The 20,074-nt window shown below is 30.9% G+C and overlaps 1 protein-coding gene across 9 annotated transcripts in view; it reads left to right on the top strand.

Annotated features, from left to right (window-relative positions):
- The window catches only part of LOC143244500 (armadillo-like helical domain-containing protein 3), a 112,983-nt gene that overhangs the window by 86,984 nt on the left and 5,925 nt on the right, over positions 1–20,074 (top strand). For all 9 annotated transcript variants that reach the window (XM_076489292.1, XM_076489300.1, XM_076489293.1 and 6 more), the window contains 6 exons: positions 4,623–4,711; positions 6,739–6,821; positions 9,505–9,631; positions 10,670–10,745; positions 14,997–15,075; positions 19,625–19,741. In XM_076489292.1, coding sequence (XP_076345407.1) covers positions 4,623–4,711; positions 6,739–6,821; positions 9,505–9,631; positions 10,670–10,745; positions 14,997–15,075; positions 19,625–19,741 — 571 coding nt within the window. The remainder of the gene's footprint in view (positions 1–4,622; positions 4,712–6,738; positions 6,822–9,504; positions 9,632–10,669; positions 10,746–14,996; positions 15,076–19,624; positions 19,742–20,074) is intronic.

Genomic DNA, 20,074 nt, shown 5'->3' with positions numbered 1-20,074 from the left:
CAGTTTGGAGTCACAAACTTACCTGAAAAAGACTGAATTTATAGGGATAGAGTTAAATGTTGATTTTTTTTTATCTACATTTTGATGCCAAGTTTATTCAAATAGAATGGTAATAGTTTATTTAAATTTTGAATGTAACTCTATAAAGTAATAACTTGCACCTTAACCACACTCTAGGGTTAAAGGTAAAGTAGCTTGTCATCAAAAATAACATAGAGACGTAAGAAGGATGTAATAGACAGAACTTCAACTGTAAACATTTTTATGATATTTTTGTACAGCCAGTAATACAATATTTCAAGTATGGTATGGAACATAATGTGAAAATATTTCCAAAGAATTTATAATGGTGTATAATTATAGCTCTGTTGGTAAGTTAAACACCTTGAGGGTTAGAACTTACTTAGCGTGAACTCTGCATGCTATCAATCTTGCATTTAGTTACCACTATACTATGAGGAGCCATGATTCTTGTACTAAAAGGAGACTAGTTGAGTATGGCTGTATTTTGATAAGCATCTAGCCACATGTCTTAAGTCAATATGTCAGTTTCTCTGCAAGTTGAAAAAATAAGTTTAAATTTATGCTAAAATACTCAGACTTCTTCCATTGATCTGTGTGTCTTTGTGTCATTCAACTGGACAGGTGAAAGTCATTTTTAGCATGAGATCAATGAACTTTGAAAAACTCCATGAACAGAAGGAAAGCAACAATAATGTCATTGTATTACACAGAAGCCTCCTGTAGTGTAAATGACACTACAGAACAGCAGTTCATAACCAGGGCCATTTGTAAAAGTTCATTGGTGGTAGAAGCAAAGGCTGTAGGTTTACCTCATCCTTGTGTCATTGTGATAGGTTGTGAACACCACATTGCACTCATCGAACATTATGCAGTGTTTATTACAGCTTATTACTTTCAAAACTGAAGTCTGAATTTGCTTTAATCAAACCTTCAGTACTTAGTCATTAGTTCTGTGGAAATTTTACAGCATGCATGAAGTATATACATCTTCCTGAAACTTTGTTTAATTCTTTGTCACATGATAATTGTGGATTATCAAACAGAAATGGAACTTTTATATTAATGAAGAAAAAGTATATTTCTAACATAAGTGTTATAGAAAGTTCCTTTTCTTATTTAATTATTCATTATTTTGTTACCTTGACAACTGATTGGTCAATGGTAAATCACAGGCTTATGCCATTCAAGTCCAAGGTTTGATTCCCTATTGTGGACAGAGTGCAGATAGCCTATTTTGTAGCTTTAGAATAAACTATAAGAAGCATTGTCATTTTAATAATACTAGGTTATTATATCACAGTATGTAAATTAAAATAATATCATGGCAAATATATTTTCAACGAATCTTTTTACTACTGGGATTTGTTTTGAAAGTACTGTAAAATATCCTGAATAGTCCACGTGACTCAAGCTCAGCTAATAATGTATAATTTTAATTACTTTAGTCAACCTAAACAGTTGTTCATGGATCGAAGTTATGTAAATTCTTAGAACATGAAAAGTTGTTTCTTTTATGTATAATTTAAAAAAAAATGCCCTTAAAAAAGAGTAAAACACAAAATGTGAAACTGTAAATTTAAATGTATCTTCTCATGGATTCAACAAACCTTCGTGCCAAATTTGATGAAGATCCATTAACAGGAGCAAAGTAGTGGTAAAAAAAAAAAAAACAACTGCAAAATGCAAAGTTGAAAATTTATGTGTATTTTCCGATGAACCTGATGAACTGAACCTCCATATAAATTTTGAAGATCCATCCACATCTTGCAAAGTATTTACGTGGACATACAACATTGTTTTATATTATATTTACATAGATGGTGCCATTGCATTAATCTGCATGTGATGTACTGATGATGTCATATCTGCCCCTTGAAAATGGAGAAAAATAAAGTTCCCCAAGGCAGGAAATGGAAGTAAAACAGGAAAATTGTGACACTTATTGCAAACCTGGATGTATACACGATAAAAATTTCACAATGTTGAGGTTTACACATTGCGTAACAAGTTTTTCCAGGATCATTCAAGCAAGATTTTCATTATAGCATATACTGAATGTTTCTATTTTTAAGAATTGCTTGATCTTTTCAGATGAATAAAGATGAAAAATTCCACTGAATGGAACTTTATATGGGGAAATGTGTTGAGTAATTTTTTTATCATTTTTAACTGTTTCACCTTTAGTGGTAAGTTAAATCATTCATTCAGATATTTCTTTGTTATTTACATCTAGTGTAAATTTTTGTAAATTGTCCCTATTTTTCTTAGACCTACATGTTCATACAACCTCTGCCATTTAGTTATATGTTAATTGGTATATCTTTATATATTTTTTATTTACGTGCATATAAACACTTTAAATTTCTAGGCTGTATAAGACATGTTTAGAAAAATGGCCAGATGTAGACTAATGGTTAGTATAGCAAACTTTGAATCTGAGGGACCTTGGTTTATATCTTGTTGCCATCATGCTTTGTACTTTTAGTCTGTAGGTGCATTATAAGGGTGGTGGCCATATCCCATTATCAAGTTACAAGAGTTGACAGCAGCTGCCTTCTCTGTACTCTTACAAAGTTAAGGATAGTTTGTGCAATAATATCCAAAATAAACAAATCTTTAAAAAATAACACCAACTAAGAATATGTACATACATATTTACCCATTTTTTATTGTATAGTGTATAAAAGAGATTTATAGAATATGAATTTTTGTAAAAGCATCTTACAGTTCACATGTATAGGCAAGAAATAATATCTTCCATAGGTCCTGAACCCCTGACAGATGGTGTAATTTTATGAAGTGTGAATTGGTTGGAATGTTAATAGGAATTGTCTTTCATTGTCAACTACTGTACTCATTCTTAACCATATACACTTGTATCAGCTAGCTAGTAAGTGTAAGTGCAATTAATGTGATGTGAAAGGATGACATTGCAATACATAAAGTTAGTTGTTTAATAATAGTGATTATGCATAAATTTCCTTATTTAAGATGATTATATTTTGATATGATGTATATTACTGAAAATGAATACATTTTAATGAAGTTAAATAAGTAAAATTGCAAAGAAGGACTGCATTGAAAACAGGAAATCCAAACCTCTGATTAATCATATTAGTTTGTTATAACTTGAAAAAACAAGCTCAAAGAAACATAAAAAAATGTTGCACATCATAGCTTGTACTCTGGAATCTTTTCAATTAGTGCAGCATTTTTTGTTTATTTTTAACTAATTGATATATAATTATTTTATGTTGGGGAACAATATTTCACAAGAGACAAATTGAAAATTAAAGTATGTATTTAGAAATGTTCGGACTTGTTATAGGTTGGTTCAAAGGTATCACAGAAGATGTTCAGTATACATTCTCTAATTCTCAGTCATCACATCAGGCCTATCTGTAAATGAAGATACTGCAAGCATCATCTTTTTTGGGCAATATTTATTGATTCTTAAAATTTTATTTCTGTTACAGGTTGTTTAGTTCCTTACAATTTTGTGAGCTATTCCAAAAGGCCTTCCAGTCAAAGAAATTCAATATTCAAAATGTATCTGGTGCATTTTTATAGTTCTCACCATTCAGGAAGTGAAGATAGTTTTCTTTTTGAAATTGCCTTTTGACTAAAGTAAAGCTTTTATTATTTTCACAACACAGTTTGGTGATAGATGTACATTTACACACACTGACACTCATTTTTATTAAATCACCTCTTATGTTCTTGAAAAGACAGGAAATAATGCAATAAAAACAAAGAGAAAATGTTTTAAGTGTGTAGTGTAATATGATTCTCAGTGCACATCTGGTGAAAATGACAAGAAGTTTATAACATAACTCTAAACATGGATCTATCTTTATAACTATTATGCACATTAATTGCTGAATTAAAAGGAATTAAAGTGAGCATTAAGAGTGATTTATATACTTGTATATATTTTTCTCAGGTGGTCTTTCTTTTCTTTTTGAAATTGTCATTAGTATTTGTCTTGTTTGCCATTATTAGTTTTTACATTGTCTCGTGTATAACTTCTTATGTTATTGAATTTTAGTGCAAGGTTACAAAATGGCATTGGGTAACTGTGATTTACCCACAGCATAGAACGAAACACCAGGTTTTAGCATTGTAAATCTGTGAACTTATCACTGGCCAACCAGGGAATTTCATATTGTGTACATAAAATTATATTTAAAATATGGCACAGATTCATCTGTTGTTTGAGTGAATGATTATTTAATGTTTTATCATATTCCAATCACTAGAAATATAAATGATAGTACCAAGTGAACAAAATAATTTAAATTTTGGTTATAGAAAAATTACAGTTAGAAATTTATAATTTAAAGAGATTAAGTTCATTTTCACAATTTTGATCAAGTTTAGAAATAATGAAAGATAAATTGAGTAAGCATGAAAATTGTTTGGCATACAATGTATGGTGTATTTAATATTACTTGAATGCTCAATTTTAATATAATGCAGTCAGTACTATATTATGATGTGTTTCTCACATCACACTTTGAAAATATGATTTTTTTTTTCTTTGTGTTGTGAGCTGCTTTGGTCCTAACTAAGTGTCAAAAAAAGAAATTTCTTTCTAGTCGTTGCTTAGGAATCATTCATCGATTGTTGTGCTACCAGAAAAAGTGTCGGGTACGACTACAGCATAATTGGAAAGAGCTTTGGACGGGTGAGTGATTCTTATGTTTTATTTTTACTGTAACCCTTTAACTGATTTAAAGGTGTTTTCCTGTTTTGTTATACCCCCACACATGCAAAACATACAAACACACCTGAATACAAATACATCACAAAACAGAATATACAGGTAAAGCAACTTACCTCCTATCATGCAAAAGTTGTATTGATCATTGTTTCTGATGTTTACTTCTTTTCAACATTGCACTGTTTCTAAGGTTGAAAACGCTCATTGAGTTGCCACTTTGGTCTCTCTTTTTCACACACCTTCTTCCAACTGTCAGCTGCCACATCTTCCAATTAGAAAAGGAGGGATGACTTGTCTTCCTCCTTTCTTCTTCTAGCTTTAAATTTTCCCAGGAGATTTCTGATGAGTTTTGCAACAAATACATTTCACACAAGATTGACCTACCTGTAGTAGGCCTTGTTTTGATGCTTTTTGCATGACTTTTCTGTTCTTTACACACAGGAAACTTGTGTATTTCACATCATCTGTGCTCAAACTTTGATAAGTGAGATATTTAGGTCTACTCTATTACCTATAGTAGTTTAGTTTAATTGTACATTAGATATTGATTATTAATTTGAAATTTTGGTAAATTTAATTGTTATGCAAGTTCATTAACTTTATTTATTAATAACAAATTATCTACTTCCCCCAGGTATGTTTCAATTGTGTTTGTTACATATCTTAACTACTTATAACATTTAATTTGTTTTGTGTGTTTTTATGTGATTTTTAACTGTGTACCTACTTATCCCAATTTAAGTTTGCGTTGGACTTCATTACATGTCCTTTATTGTCTTTGTTACTTTTATGGAATAATATGTTAGGTATTGGTTATTTATGTTTTCTTGGTAATTTTCATGTCTTTGCATATTTACTGTTATTACATACTTTGTGAAATGGGTACATTTAGATAATTTGTTTCATATATAAGTAATTTGTTAATTGGAAATGTTTGGTTAATTTCTACCTTCCATATCATAACTAGTAATAACAAATAATTCTTGTATATTAAACTATTGTATATAAAATCATCAAACTTGTACAATATTGATTGAGCATATGGTCTCGACTTACCACTTATGATATGTAACATTTACAAGCTCATGCAGTATTGATAGAGCATACAATCATAGCTTAACAACTCACTTTAAACATATATTGGCTTTATATACTATCCCTATGACATTATTACAAGCAGGAACGTCTCAAGGCCTCATGAGATGTAACTAATAAAGAAACTACCAAAAATAGTGGAATTACACTATGCTTATTAAAAATTATTAAAGTTGCATGGAATTACATAAAATAAACATGTTCAAACCTATGTAGCCCCACCTCGACCACAAAAATGTTAAACCTGTGGTGCTATGGTAAGCAAGAAATTTTAAAGGCTACATGGTAATGTACCTAATATAAAGCTATCAAGGAAGAAAGCTAATGCACCTAGCAGGAAGCTATCAAGGCAGTATGGTAGTGCACATAGAAGAAATTCATTAAGGCAGCATGGTAGCTTACCTAGCATGTAACTGTCAAAACTTTTAACATAATTGCCTCAGTGGAAAAATATCAAAGCTGCTTAGACCTATGTTTAATAGAAAAGTATTAAAACTGTGTGGCACAAAACAAGATATTTAATGTTATTTCGCATTAGCTCAGAAGGCAGTATTCAAAGTTTTGTGGTTTTGTTCAACTCTTCATGTTACTTCATTAGTTAGAAATGGTTTGTTTGTATTAAACTTGTTTTTCAGCATATTCAACATCATGCATGATGGCACAGAGCTGTAGTTTATTTGTAGCATTTTTTTTTAAATACATATTTGCATAAGTTTGTGTGGGAACGAGTATATTCAAGAATTAACCTTGCTACTTTATTAAACAATTTCTAAAATTGTATTGCACACTTATGTTTCTGTATTTTACTTTCTTATAACCATTTGTTAGTAAAAATGGAAAATTGTTAAGACATAAAAAAATAATTCACACAAAAAATATTTTATCTTTATTCTTAGCCTTAATTAATCTCTTGAAGTTCATGTTGAGTCATGAGTCAGACCTAGTTAAAAAGTACAACACTTTCCAATTAGCTCATCAGGTATGTCAAAGCTTGTTTTCCTAAAATACTGATAAGTAATGCTCTTAAACCTTTTATAACCAATTTTATAAAACATTTGAAGAGTGCCATCATCTAAACTGTGTCTACATGTTTTTTTTACTTTTTTTATTGTACTTCTTTATAACTGACTTAAATGTAAAAATTTGATTGTAAAACATTTTTGTACATACTTTAACTTATTTGTGTATTTCCTTTTTTTCATATATATCAGTCCTGTGTATTGAGTAATTTTTTATCATTTTTAACTTTTTCACCTTTAGTAGTAAGTTAAATCATTCATTCAGATATTTCTTTGTTATTTACATCTAGTGTAAATTTTTGTAAATTGTCCCTGTTTTTCTTGGACCTACATATTCATGCAACCTCTGCCATTTAGTTATATGTTAATTGGTATATCTTTATATATATAATGTTGATCAGTTACTCTTATTTTATTCAGGGTTAATTTAAGTTAGTCTTTATATTTGTTAAAAGGTTACATCAAATATTCATTTTATAAATAAAAGCAAAATATTTTTTTGTTTAATATTAAAATGCAATGGCCTTCCTTGAAAATATTTTTTTGTTTAGTGATTTTGATGAGTATGCTCTGAAGTTTTTCTAGGTTTAACTCAGTAACTGGCTTTAGTTGAGTAGAATTATGGAGTTGAAATATAAGTATGTACAAATCTGGAATACCTGAAAGTTTGGCTGAAAAGTTAGAGAAAATATTTTGAAAAGGATGTAGCTGAAATGTAAAAGAAAGTACCAAGTACCTTGCCTTTCACTTCTCTAATACTGAAGTACAGCATTTTGAAGTCATAAGACTAATGTGTTTATTCTTTTAATATTCAAATTATGGTAAAATGATAACTATGACAATAAACAATTAACTTGGAAGTGACTTAATTAGAACATGTATTACCCATAATAATTTAAGATGACATTGCTTTTAGCAACTCGTGTTATTTTGATACTTGTGGAAAACCTAATCTTTGGTATAAATGATGCAATTTCATTTTTTTTATCATATATATATATGTTTAATGTGACTGATCTGAAAATATATAAAATTTATTGATCAAATTAATTTTCAAAGCAGCAGATTTTTTTGTAATTGATTATTATAATATGAAAGGATGCAAACTATTAAATTTAAAAACTTAACCATAGTTATACTAATTAGCATACATTTTATCTTTTAGGATGTTTCAAAGACTAATTTGGACATGTTATTACATAAATTATATTGTAAAAACTGTTAGGATAAAACATCTTGAAAGTTAGGGTATTGAGTTGTTTTTTTATTCGCTTTGGTCTAGTTTTTTATGTAGTTGGAACACCTTTTATATTTATCAAAGCCTGGACTTTCATTACTAAAACTTGATATACAGCTGTTGGAATAGTTTTCCACTTTTTGACAAAGGAACTCTAAGTATAGAGAGTTTGAGGTTATTTTCTTTTTTTCTTTTCCAGAAATCCCAAAGTGGTTCAGATGGGTAATGGCAGATTTTCAATATTATTTGTTTGAGTTCACTGCTGGATATAGTAAGAAGTATAGTCTATTCCCAACACTTATGGTGTTTTATGGAAAATAGTAGTGTCCAAAATATTGTGCCTGTATACTACTAAACCACAGTAATCTGTGAAGCAAATAATGAGTAATGTTTCATTGCTTCACATGATATTTTATTATTTATTTAAGTTTAATATTAAAGTTAACAGAAGTTAGCAGAGAATATATATTTTCCTTTGAGTCTGAGCAGTTTATGGATTATTATTGGTCATCTGTGAAATCAAGCAACCAAAAGCTTCCTTCACGCAGTGTATGCATTGTCCTGTAGTCACAAACTTTCATGAAAGTACTAGATAATGACTTAATGTCAGATGTATGTTTTTGATTCAGTGTTTCATAGTTCATATGAACTTAAGGAATGATTAGTTTGATTAAGTTTTTGCATCATATATTGAGTGCCTACCATTTCTGTAGCACATTATTCATGAGGTACTTTGACATGGGTAATTGGGCTTAAATGTTTCAGACACTTGCATCACCAGTGCAAAAACAATTAACTTTGAGATTTGAGAACTCCTTACCTTAATGACATTTATCTTAACTCCACCAGCTGGCTGTGACAGATATCAACCTTTTTAAACTATACACAATGAGATTTGCATGCATATTCAATGAGTATGACCAGTTGGTGTATGAAATTGTGCTGTCCTAGTACATACAGTATATCCATAGGATCTGCCTGAAAGTTAAGTGAGTATGGACTCATTATAATCTGAAGTTGTGCTGTCCAATTACAATTTTTTTTCTGTTTCAAGAAGTGTAACTTGAATTTAATTACCACAAAGCAGTGAATAAAATTAAAATAACAGATGAAATACTAAGAAACATTGAGCTGACAGTTAATCATCAATTTATAGCTGGGTAATAGAATTAGAAACTTTTCCTCTTCTTTTTTTTTTATATGTTGCTTTGGTCATGCTCATACCATTGTCATATCTCACAGTAGGGAGCACCATAAGTAAAATTCTTATGGTCTTGTTTTATTTACATCAGGTTAATGCTATTCTCCTCACTATAGCATGAACATGGAACATATTATAGATCTGTATCATTGTTCTTCTTATAGCCTGTAATTACAAACCTGCACTTTTTTAAAATTTTTACCAGGTGATAAACATTTTCAACCTATTCATTACTTTTGGAGACACATTTCTTCCATCTCCTACCAGTTACGATGAGCTCTATTATGAAATAATTAGAATGCATCAAGTTTTTGACAACACATATTCTATGGGTAAGAACTATTCATTTTATTTTGAATATTCTTGTCTTGAAAGCTTTTGTTTTAATGATTGAGGACTGTTAAGAGTATTATTTTAAGCAGATTTATTATACAAGGTTTTAAAATAATTTTCATATGATTTATACAATAGTAGTAAAATCAGCTATCACTTATTTTTCATTTTATCTTGATGGTACAGGCTAACCATTATAAATAAATTACTCAAGAAGAACATTCTGTAACATAGGTTTCACTTTAAACAATTCAATAACACACAATGTTTTGGTGACCCAGAAAGGCTTCAAAGAACTAAGTGAATAAGATTACTCATCATCATCTTTTATGTTTGAACACACTAACAATATTGGTTATAAAATTAACCAAGATTTCTTCAGTTCCAAATGAAAACCAGAAAAAATTAGATCCTATAGATTATTTTATCTTTAATCAGTGGTCTGATTGGCTGTTATGTTTCTAAATAGCTAAATTTTGGTATAATGATGTTTTTTAGTACTTATATAAATATATCAAATTAATTTGGAATAAACATATTATTCTTAACCATTTGAATAAAAGTGTTTTTAAATGTGGTTCAGCACATCTGTTCAGTTGGACCATTTAAAAAATATGCAGTATATTGTTTTTAATTCCCAATAAATGTTTATTTATGCAACACTAATTTGTATTTATTTTGTTAAATTGTATATGGCATATTCATTTTTGTTATGTTTATTTATTATGAGAATTATCTTCAATTGCTAGCTTAGTATATGGATTTATGGCTAATCTAAATCTCTTGTACTAGTTTGAGAGATATTATTTAGATTATATACAAAATTATAATAACAATAAAATACCTAACTAATGAATAATTGGATATTCTATTTAGACCAGCTTATTAAATTACCTAGGTTATTTTGTGGGTTAAATTTAGACTTGATCTACCTGCACTACTTGTTTTGATCAAAAGTTGTGAATAAAAATGTGAAGTAGCTTTTACAACTGTTTATATTTTAATTCTTTAACAACAAAAGTATTTCTGTATCTTAGCTTTGCGGTACACAACAACAGGTGGAAACTGGAAAGACTCAGCAGCAAAACTCACAAATAGTTTAGTCAATATCAGGTACTTCCAGAAGCTATACAGTTATTTTGTATATTTAATTTCATTATCTTCAAAAGAGAAAAGGAATTGTTTCTGTTAGAATTTCTATTATTATTGCTGAAAGTTGGTTGTCCTCATTTTTTACTTCCTCCATATGTAAAAGTTAAAAGGCTATTATCATCATTAATAAACACCTGCAGTATCATTCAGATGTTCATCATAAGGGTATTTTTTATGTTGTCCTTTTTTATGAGATCTGTTTACCATTCTTAGCTTATTCTGAACGTAGCATCATCCAGGTGTTTAAAATGTTGTTGAAATTGCTCTGTCTTTTGGGCTGTAATTTTAGTTCAGTTGAATAATAAAAATAGAATAACTAAAAGTAAACACATACACAAAGAAACTAGAGAATAATTTGACTGTGTAGTTATTATAGCTAGTGATAGATTAATAAGTAAAAAAATAAGTATACTCTTCTCTCACATTGAAGCTTTTGAGAATTTGATGCCCTTAAACAAAGCCTATTTGGGACCTAGTTGACAATATTCATACAAGATGAGAAATTTTGCTTTCATGTACCATCATACAGAATAAGAAACAAATGCTTGTAGAAAATTAATCAAAAATGGCAACATGTCAGCTATTGATGTTGCTTCCTAATTTAGTTGATATATGTATATATATAAAATAGTTCAAACTGTGATCAAATCTTGCAAGTCAAATACAAATAACATGGCAAACACCAATCATATGGTGTTATACATAAGTTAGTTTTTTTTGTCAGTACTAATATTTTAATATTTTGTACAGAATTATAAAACAAAGTTGTTTAACTTAACCTATATTAAAAGTAAAGGAAACATTTAAAAAGTAATGTGTTTTTGACCTACAAAATGAAAATAAATGTCAGTGCCCTCCAAGTGTCAGTAGGAGGTTTTAGTAGAACAAAATGTACATTAGATGACTGATAGCCTTGAAGAAAGTTTTTTTTTATCATTTTTGTGTGAAGTAACATTTCCAAAATATACTTATCTTTTCTTATCTAAGTATTGGTCTGAAATTTTCTCACTTTCTCCAATCTTTTATGCCTCTTGGCAATATGTGTCCCACCTATATCAGTACACTCACTATCCTGGCACTGTACACATGTACCTCATTCAAGTAATGTTATCACCTTTTCTTGACAAAGCATTTACTAACCAGTTTCTCCACACTGATTGTTGGAAATACTTTGAGCATTTTTTGTGTTACTTAATTTATTTTGGTTAAATGTTCACTTACACACACTTTATTTTTCAGTTGTCTAGTTAATGTACACTATGAACACTCGGGTTATTATTTTCAATGCAGTGACAAGGCAGGTTTTTCCTTTCTCCTCTGATATCTAGCATCACACTACAATTGAAGAGGGGTCATTTTCCATTAATATTGTTAGTAATCTTATTTATAGTGAAACAAAGACATATATTGTCTTTGTGGTTTTCCTTTAGGGGACTCTGAAGCTACAACTAGGAGTGATCTTGGACAATCTGGAGAGAATTTTTATTTATTTTTTTTTCTTGTTCTTCCTGTACCTTTTTTTATTCTGTTGGACAGTGGTAAGTTTACAGACATACAACAGTGAGTACTAGGGTTCAATTCCCTCTGGTGGACATGGCAAGTAGCCCAAAATTGCTTTGCTCTAAAAAGGCAAACATAAATGAGAAAATGTTGTTCCAAACAACATCAGAGCAGTTTTTAAAATAAAAAATGGAAGTCACTTTCTTTTCTACAGTTGATCCCTCAAGAGTGTGATATTTTGAATTTTTTCCCAGTTGCTTTTGACCCTGCATTTTTCTTGGTAGATGAAATGTTTGGGATAAAATACTTAGTTTTATCTTCATCCACAAATATTGTGGTTTATGCAAGGAGGTTTACTGCCCAATTTCATGGATGAACAGCTTTGTCTTATCTGCCACACTTGTCAGAAATATGTGCTTTAGCCTACCATCACCATGTGGAAGCATATGTTGACTCTCAAATAAAACATCTGCTCCTTAAAATTAAAGGTTCTGAGATGAAGTTTGTAGTTAACCTGAATAGATTAATCTCCTCTGGGAGAACCAGTGGTAAGTTTATGCACTTGCTACTCTACCATCCAATGTTTTTTTTTAACACTAAACTTTGTTAGAAAACACTCAAGGTCACCAACTTCACTAATGACCAACTGGAACCATTGTTACCATGCACAATGATTTGATTGTTAGCTTCTACCCGCATCTCTGTTAGCATCTTGACTTCTTTTATCAGTTCCTACAGGGGGTTGTAGTTCTGCCCTTATTTAAGAGGCCCACTCCAATCATTCTACCTATGTCTTAATACCAGTTCTTAGTTTGTAAGACACTGTCTATGATGGAAGGGGATAAATGCTTTCACCGATCATTATTTCTCACTTCTATGACAAATCAGATTTCGATCAATTGTTATGTCTAGTGAGAATCTTGAAGGTTTTTTTGCTTGCACTAATGTCTTTTTATTCATTTGTATAATTCAGTTTACCAGGATTTATCCTTGATTACATTAATGAAATTTATCCATATTGCTTATTCTTGGCAAGGAATCTTCTGTGAATCATATCTAATTGGATCCATCATGTTTCTATATCCTCAGTATTGCAGTTGAATTCCCTGCTGGAGAGCATTGTATAAACTGGTATGTAGACCTTCCCTAACACTTTTATCTCACATTATTTACTTTATTTGGTAGTATCTTCATCTGAGGGTAGCTGTCTTAACACTTCCACTAGATTATACAGAGGGATATTTTCATTGCTATCTTTCAGTTACTTCAGGACTTTTCACAGGACTCCTCTTTGTTGCAAGTGTTGCCCTGGCAGATGTGCTTTTATCAAACCACTTCTGCACTAACAACCATTGATTCAGTGTACTTATCTAGGTTGTAACAATCTCTGTAAACATGTGATGTTCCACAAGACCACTTAGAAGCTGACTAGATAGTATTATTGTACTATTCTGGACCACTGCTCATGGACTATCATAAGTAAAGCATATGGGGATCCTGCCAGTCATTGGATTGAATAAATTTGGGTTAATTTGTTTTTAAAAATTTAAAGAATTTGGTTCACTTATTGCAATGTTTCAGAGAAAGGGCTTTCCATTGTACATTAACTCTTAACTTCTGCTACTGGAGCTAATGAGGCCTTACCACATCTGGTTTCCTGTCACTGGAATGGTTGACAGAGACATTTTCTGTAGTGATAGATTGAATTCCTTCACTTTTGGAGAAGAAGGCAAAGCTGGGGACACTCCTACCCAAGTCCCTCAATGTTTTTTCTTGAATGTCAGCAAGAGAGGCACCAGTATACATAGGAGCCTACTTATAATATCTGTTCAGATTTGCTGCTTGGCTATGTAGTTAGGTTGAATGTAGTCCATCTTAGTCAATATTAGTTTAGTACATTGTTCACGGAAGAAGATTCATTACCACCTTGTAATTCTTGGTTCAAAGTGGTCCCATCCTGGGTCTTTTGTTGGGTACAGTTTGTTCCACATCCATTGCCTGCATAGTTGGGGAATGAGGATGAGTATTCATAATTCCAGAATAAACGAATTTTGTTTCCTCAGGTTGAGTAAGGCATATGAGATCCCACACTGAAAAAGTGGAGAGGGTGGTTAGAGAATTATCCATAGAGAAAGAATCTTTATGGATCATGGATGTGTCAACAAAAGACTGGCACCCTAGAAGGGGAAGCACACTACCTCCAGAACAGGGATGCTCTTCACCCAGAACTTAATTCATGCTCTGTGGGTGAAGCTTTACATGGTTTACCATCACTACTGGCCAAGCCCCAACTAGACAGCCAAGGTTCAACAACTCAGAGTTGGAATTATAGACACATAAACACACACACTCATGAGTTGACCCCAACCTGTGGCCATAAAGTGATGTGTTCCAAGCCACTAGTCACTATGAACAGAAAAACAACCCTGAAATGGACAAACGTGACTGAGAATTATGGGATCTCATATGCCTTACTCAACCTGAGGAAACATAATTCCAGAATAAATGAATTTTATATTAAAATATAAAATATAAAAATTATATATTTTTATGTTGACAGTTTGGGGGTTAACAGATTAATATTTGACTGAATTTCTCTTTTGGGTATATTTTTTTAGACATTGTGTTAACTTGCTAAATATGCATGAAATAATTTTAATGCCACTTTGTTGTATAAATGTGAACTACAATGAAAGATTTATATTCTTTTAGAGCTATCATCAACCATTTTTCTCCTAAGATTGACTCTTGGGCTGCAACAAACTACATCTCAACCTTAACTGAAGAACAGGTAAGAATTACTTGTAGCTGTAATTAGTTGGTAATGTTTGACTAGAACATATGTTAGTCATGAAATAAACAATATTTACTTTATAGTTAGTGACAGTTGGGTTTCTCACAGCTATATTCCATTTTGGCTATAAAAACCTCAAAGCAAAGTAAAAATAATTTTAGATATCAGGAACTTTACTTTCACATTTGATTAAAAACCTTATTAAAAAGAAAAACTAAATTGGAAATTTTAACCTCTTGCAGATTTACAAGATATTTATTGAAACAAAATATGAAGATGTGATTTTTATTGATGCTTAAACAAATGATATCAGAACATCTGCTTTTTCATCTTAGAAATTCTTAAGTCCAAAAGTGGCTGTATAAATTATTCATTCATTTCTTATAAAGAACATTATTTCTTGATGTGACTTTGTCATAACTGATTTTTTTTAGTTTTCTATTGTATTCTTTGCAGGAAAAGAATAGAAATAAGTTTATAAAAGTCATAATTTAATTTAATTTAACTTAATTATTTATGAAGTGGAAATGTTTTTTTCTGAAAAATTTGAATATCTAGTTGATATCCATCAGAAGTTGTGGTAATTACAAAGATGGCAGATGTGGTCTTGTGGTTAGTGTGTTGGGCTGCCTATTGAGATATTAAGATCATGACATGATGCTTTTGAACAAATATAAAAGTGACAATCCAGTTTTTTAGTTCAAAGAGAAAACTCTTTTGATAGCAGGTGCTGCAGGCTGACTACCTTCTCTTTGTTCATTAGTTTAAGAATTAAGATAACCTATGTGTACTTCTGAAAATTACAAATTTCTCAGGGAAGGTTCTTCCTGTACAATTTATCTCATCTAAGATCCATATGTCCACACACACACTTTGCATGCATCGTGAGCAAAGAAGGAGGGAAAAATCTGTGTTGAGTGTTGCATGGATCACTGCTATCAACTTGTCAATTGCATTTAGAATCAACTAGTGCCATTATTAAAGACATTCACTGGGTATTGTGGGTATTATATCAGGTTCTGATGTTCAGGTGTATGTCTATGAAACCTTGAGACTGCTGCACTTTCTTCAAACATTGAGCTTTAGATCCCATGCATTGTATGATCCCATGGTGGATAGTCATTGAGCATTTTTTTTTTCTTCATGAGCAGCCAGAATTAGAAAAAAACAGGTTTATTGTTAAGTTATCATGCACTGATGATTCTGCAATTAATCACAACCTTCAATTCCTGAAGCTTGATTTCTGATAGTCTCTAGGAAATTTGTCTCTTTTTTCTAAATATAGGAGAAAGTAGAGGGGCTTCCTGCATAGCCCACATTTGTCAAGAATTTATAATCTGAAGACCTGCTTGTGTAAAAGCCATAAAACAGTAAATGCTTTTAGAAATCAGAGATCATTGTTGGAATACCTATTATGTTAACTCTTTTTATTATTTGAATTCATTCAATGGAATCATTGTTTAGAAGGACCTTCTTAACATCTAAGAGTTAGTGATTCTTACTGAATTCTCCAGACAAAAATATCAGCTGTCAGGTAAATGTCTGCTATATAGATGGAAGATTTGATTTGTGCCAACAAGGGTCCTCATATTGACTTTTACTTCACTACCTCCACCTGTTGATGCAAAGGTAAGTTTCTTGAGATACAATGTTCAGCCTTATATTCTTAACTCTGCATCATTTCCACTCTTGGTGGTTTGAACACTGAAGAACATTTCTTCATAGTTTTTAATGTGGACTCATTGCATTGCCAAAGGCCATAAAAACATTGAAATGAGTGTCAGAATGTGCCATGTTTTGTCATTTGCTGTCTTAGTTTAGATCATATCCACAAGAACATTTCATACCCTGAAATAAGGAAAGCAGTCCTGGCTGGAAGTAGTGACTTATCTTAAATAAACAACTTTTGAGCCATCATTACATTCCAGTATTACTGGATGGTTGAAAATGAGGTAAATTTGTGGGCTCTGTCTTGAGTTGCTACATCTCTGTAGGTTTTTAATGGATCTTCTTGCTCAAGATTATCTAGATGCTAAGTGATGCAATAACTGTAGCATCTGCAGTGATTCACTTAGCTGTATAAAGGCCCTGAAATCACTTATTGCTAGTTCTTATCCAGTTTTTGTGATTATGTAGAAAAGACTGGTCCACTTTTCAGTATTTATTCATCTCTATCCAATGTTATTGATTCCTGATCATATTGGAAACTGAGTGAATGGCCACAGCAGTTGTTGACATCAGTATCTTACCTTTCTTTATATGAATTATCATGGCAGTTAGCAGGCAATTTGTAGTGAGAAATGTGTGAATAGACTTTTTTTTATTAAATGTACAAATTCTGATTGGCCTGTTAGTTTACTTGGTGATCACAGAAGGAAGGTGTCTTTTCAAGGGTCCACATTGGGTCTAATTTTCTTACACATTGTTCTTTTTGCACGGGAACAACCTTCCAGTATTTGAGAAATTATTATGTTCAAGTCACATTTGTTCATGTTTTATTTTTGTTCCCTCAGCAGATCATCAGTAAGTACCTAGACTTGTAATGCTGAAATCCTGGGTTTGATTCTCTAAAATGAACAAAGCACAGATAGTCTATTACATATTTTTTCACTAAAAACAACTTTAATTTCAGGCTGTGACTACATTTTAGAAGTAGCATTATTTTAGACATATTTTTTGTTATGGTATGTATTTGACTTTTAGCAATGTCCTTGGCAATTTATGTACAGATGAATCATGGTTTTTCATCTTTATTAACTCTATGTAATACTTTATAAACAAAGGGTATCTATTTCATTTCATACAACATTATTTTACCTACCAACTTTTATTTCAGCTTTGAAGAAAAAAAGGTTTGTTTATTATTTTGTATTTAAGCACAAAGCTACTCATTGGACTATTTACACTGTGTCCATCATAGATATTAAAACCTAGTTTTTAGTATTATAAGCCATAATACTAACTGCTGAGCCACTGAGGGACAAAAATAAAAGTAATAGTAGTTTTACTTAGCCATTATGACTTGTTTATAAAACCAGACAAACAGCAACAACCCATGAACACTTCTGAACTTAATTTGACATGCCCAAAACCAAAATTGACAATAACAGCATTTTAGGTTTTGTAAGCTAATAGACATAATTTAAAAGTTGTATCAAAATTATATTCTTACTAACCAGTGTGATGAAAACTGAAACTTACAGATTCAGTAAGCTCAGGAGCTTAGTTGGTTAAAATACTTATTTGTTCAGTAGAGTTGAATGTTTCTTTACCATTTGGTTTGTCCTCACTTCCTGGTAAAACTTCTAATATTATGGGATTATGTGTCATTCTTAGACATCCCTTGATTTAAGTATTTTCTACTGTTTTTCTAATGGCATGGTAGATGGCACTAAACCTGAAGAAAATAATTTTGAATTTCATTTGTATTATGGTAGAATTCATATTTAAAAGTTCCAGATAATAAGATTTAGGAATGATGTTTTTATTACATTTATGTTATGGATGTTACAATTGTATGTTTGTTGGAGAAAATGCAGGATGGCAGAAGGTATAGTCAAATGATGAAATATAAATAAATTTTCAAACAACTTTAATGATTTATCGAGTTATATAGAATGTTCTTTAAAATCTATGCATATAATATTGCATTTTGCTTAGATAAAGGCTTATGCAATAAACAAAACTTGTATATAACTCAAAACTTCAATCAGTATCTTTAATTACATTGTTGCATTATGATTGGTTGTATGCTCATATTGGTTAAATATGTTAATAATAAAGTTATGTTGGTATTAAATTTAACTAAAACAACTTAATATATCTAAAATATTTGTAGTCAAAACTTGGTTGGAAAATAATCTTGCATATAAAAGAATTTTAATTAATAGTAAAATTCCAGTTATAATTCCAAATAGCATGGCTTACTTATATATTGTAGTGCAGTAGATAATATGTGAAAGTCATTAAGAAATTAATTTGCTGCTTCTTTTTCTTATGGTAATTCAAAAAAATATAATTAGTAGTTTTTTACAAGAGTTGTAAGATGATTCTGCCTTGTACTTGTTGGCCCTCAGGTTTATAGCCACAATCACTTAGCTATGTGAGATAGTGTCTTCATATGCCTTTTGATATTCAAGTTTAATGTCACTATAACTTAGAAAGCCACGTGAGATGAATTCTTTATATCCCTGTTGTTGGCATTCAGGTTTATTGTCAGTAATTTAGTTAGAAGTGTGAGATGGTACCTTCATTTCCTTTTTGGCACTCAGGTTTACTGTTGCAATAACTTGGTTAAGCCTATGAGTTGATGTATTCATATCCCTCTTGTTAGAATTCAGATTTATTGTCACAACTGCATAGCAATGTAAGATGATACCACCATATGCTGATTATTATCACAATCAAGTGGTTTTCAAGAAAAGGTTTAACTACTTGTGACAATATTATACTAGCTTATACTTGAATCTTAAAGTAGGTTTCAGTTGCTTATTTGATGTTTTATGTTCTTGATTTTATGAAGTATTAAATGTATGTTATTTCATAGGTGCTGGATGTTGTGCGAAACAACTATGACACACTGACACTCAAGCTTCATGATAATCTTGATCAGTTTGAAAGATATTCAGAGAAACCAAAAGAATCATCATTTTTTACTCAAATGGTAAGGTTTTGGATTTTGTGTGTGTGAAGAAAAGTAGTATGAATTACAGATTAAGTGTGAGTGTGTGTGCATAAGATTTGACCTGCAAAATCAAAATTGTCCAGCACTGTTTTCTGATGTAAAGTATCTTTTGAATACTGTGTTTTATGTGGAGTAGCAGTTTAAGTTTAAAACAGAAATGTACACTGCTGGGACAATAAAATTAAAGAGTAGAAATTTGCATAACATCAACTATAGAATACTGTCATATCCTTGTCTGTCTTCACTTTTGCCTCAAAGATTATAGTAGAACATGTAGAAACTTCAACTACGATGAAGATAAGTTGGTAATAT

This window comes from Tachypleus tridentatus, chromosome 2 (assembly GCF_004210375.1).
Source record: "Tachypleus tridentatus isolate NWPU-2018 chromosome 2, ASM421037v1, whole genome shotgun sequence".
Lineage (NCBI taxonomy): Eukaryota > Metazoa > Arthropoda > Merostomata > Xiphosura > Limulidae > Tachypleus > Tachypleus tridentatus.
This window is presented reverse-complemented; position numbering and strand designations above follow the sequence as displayed.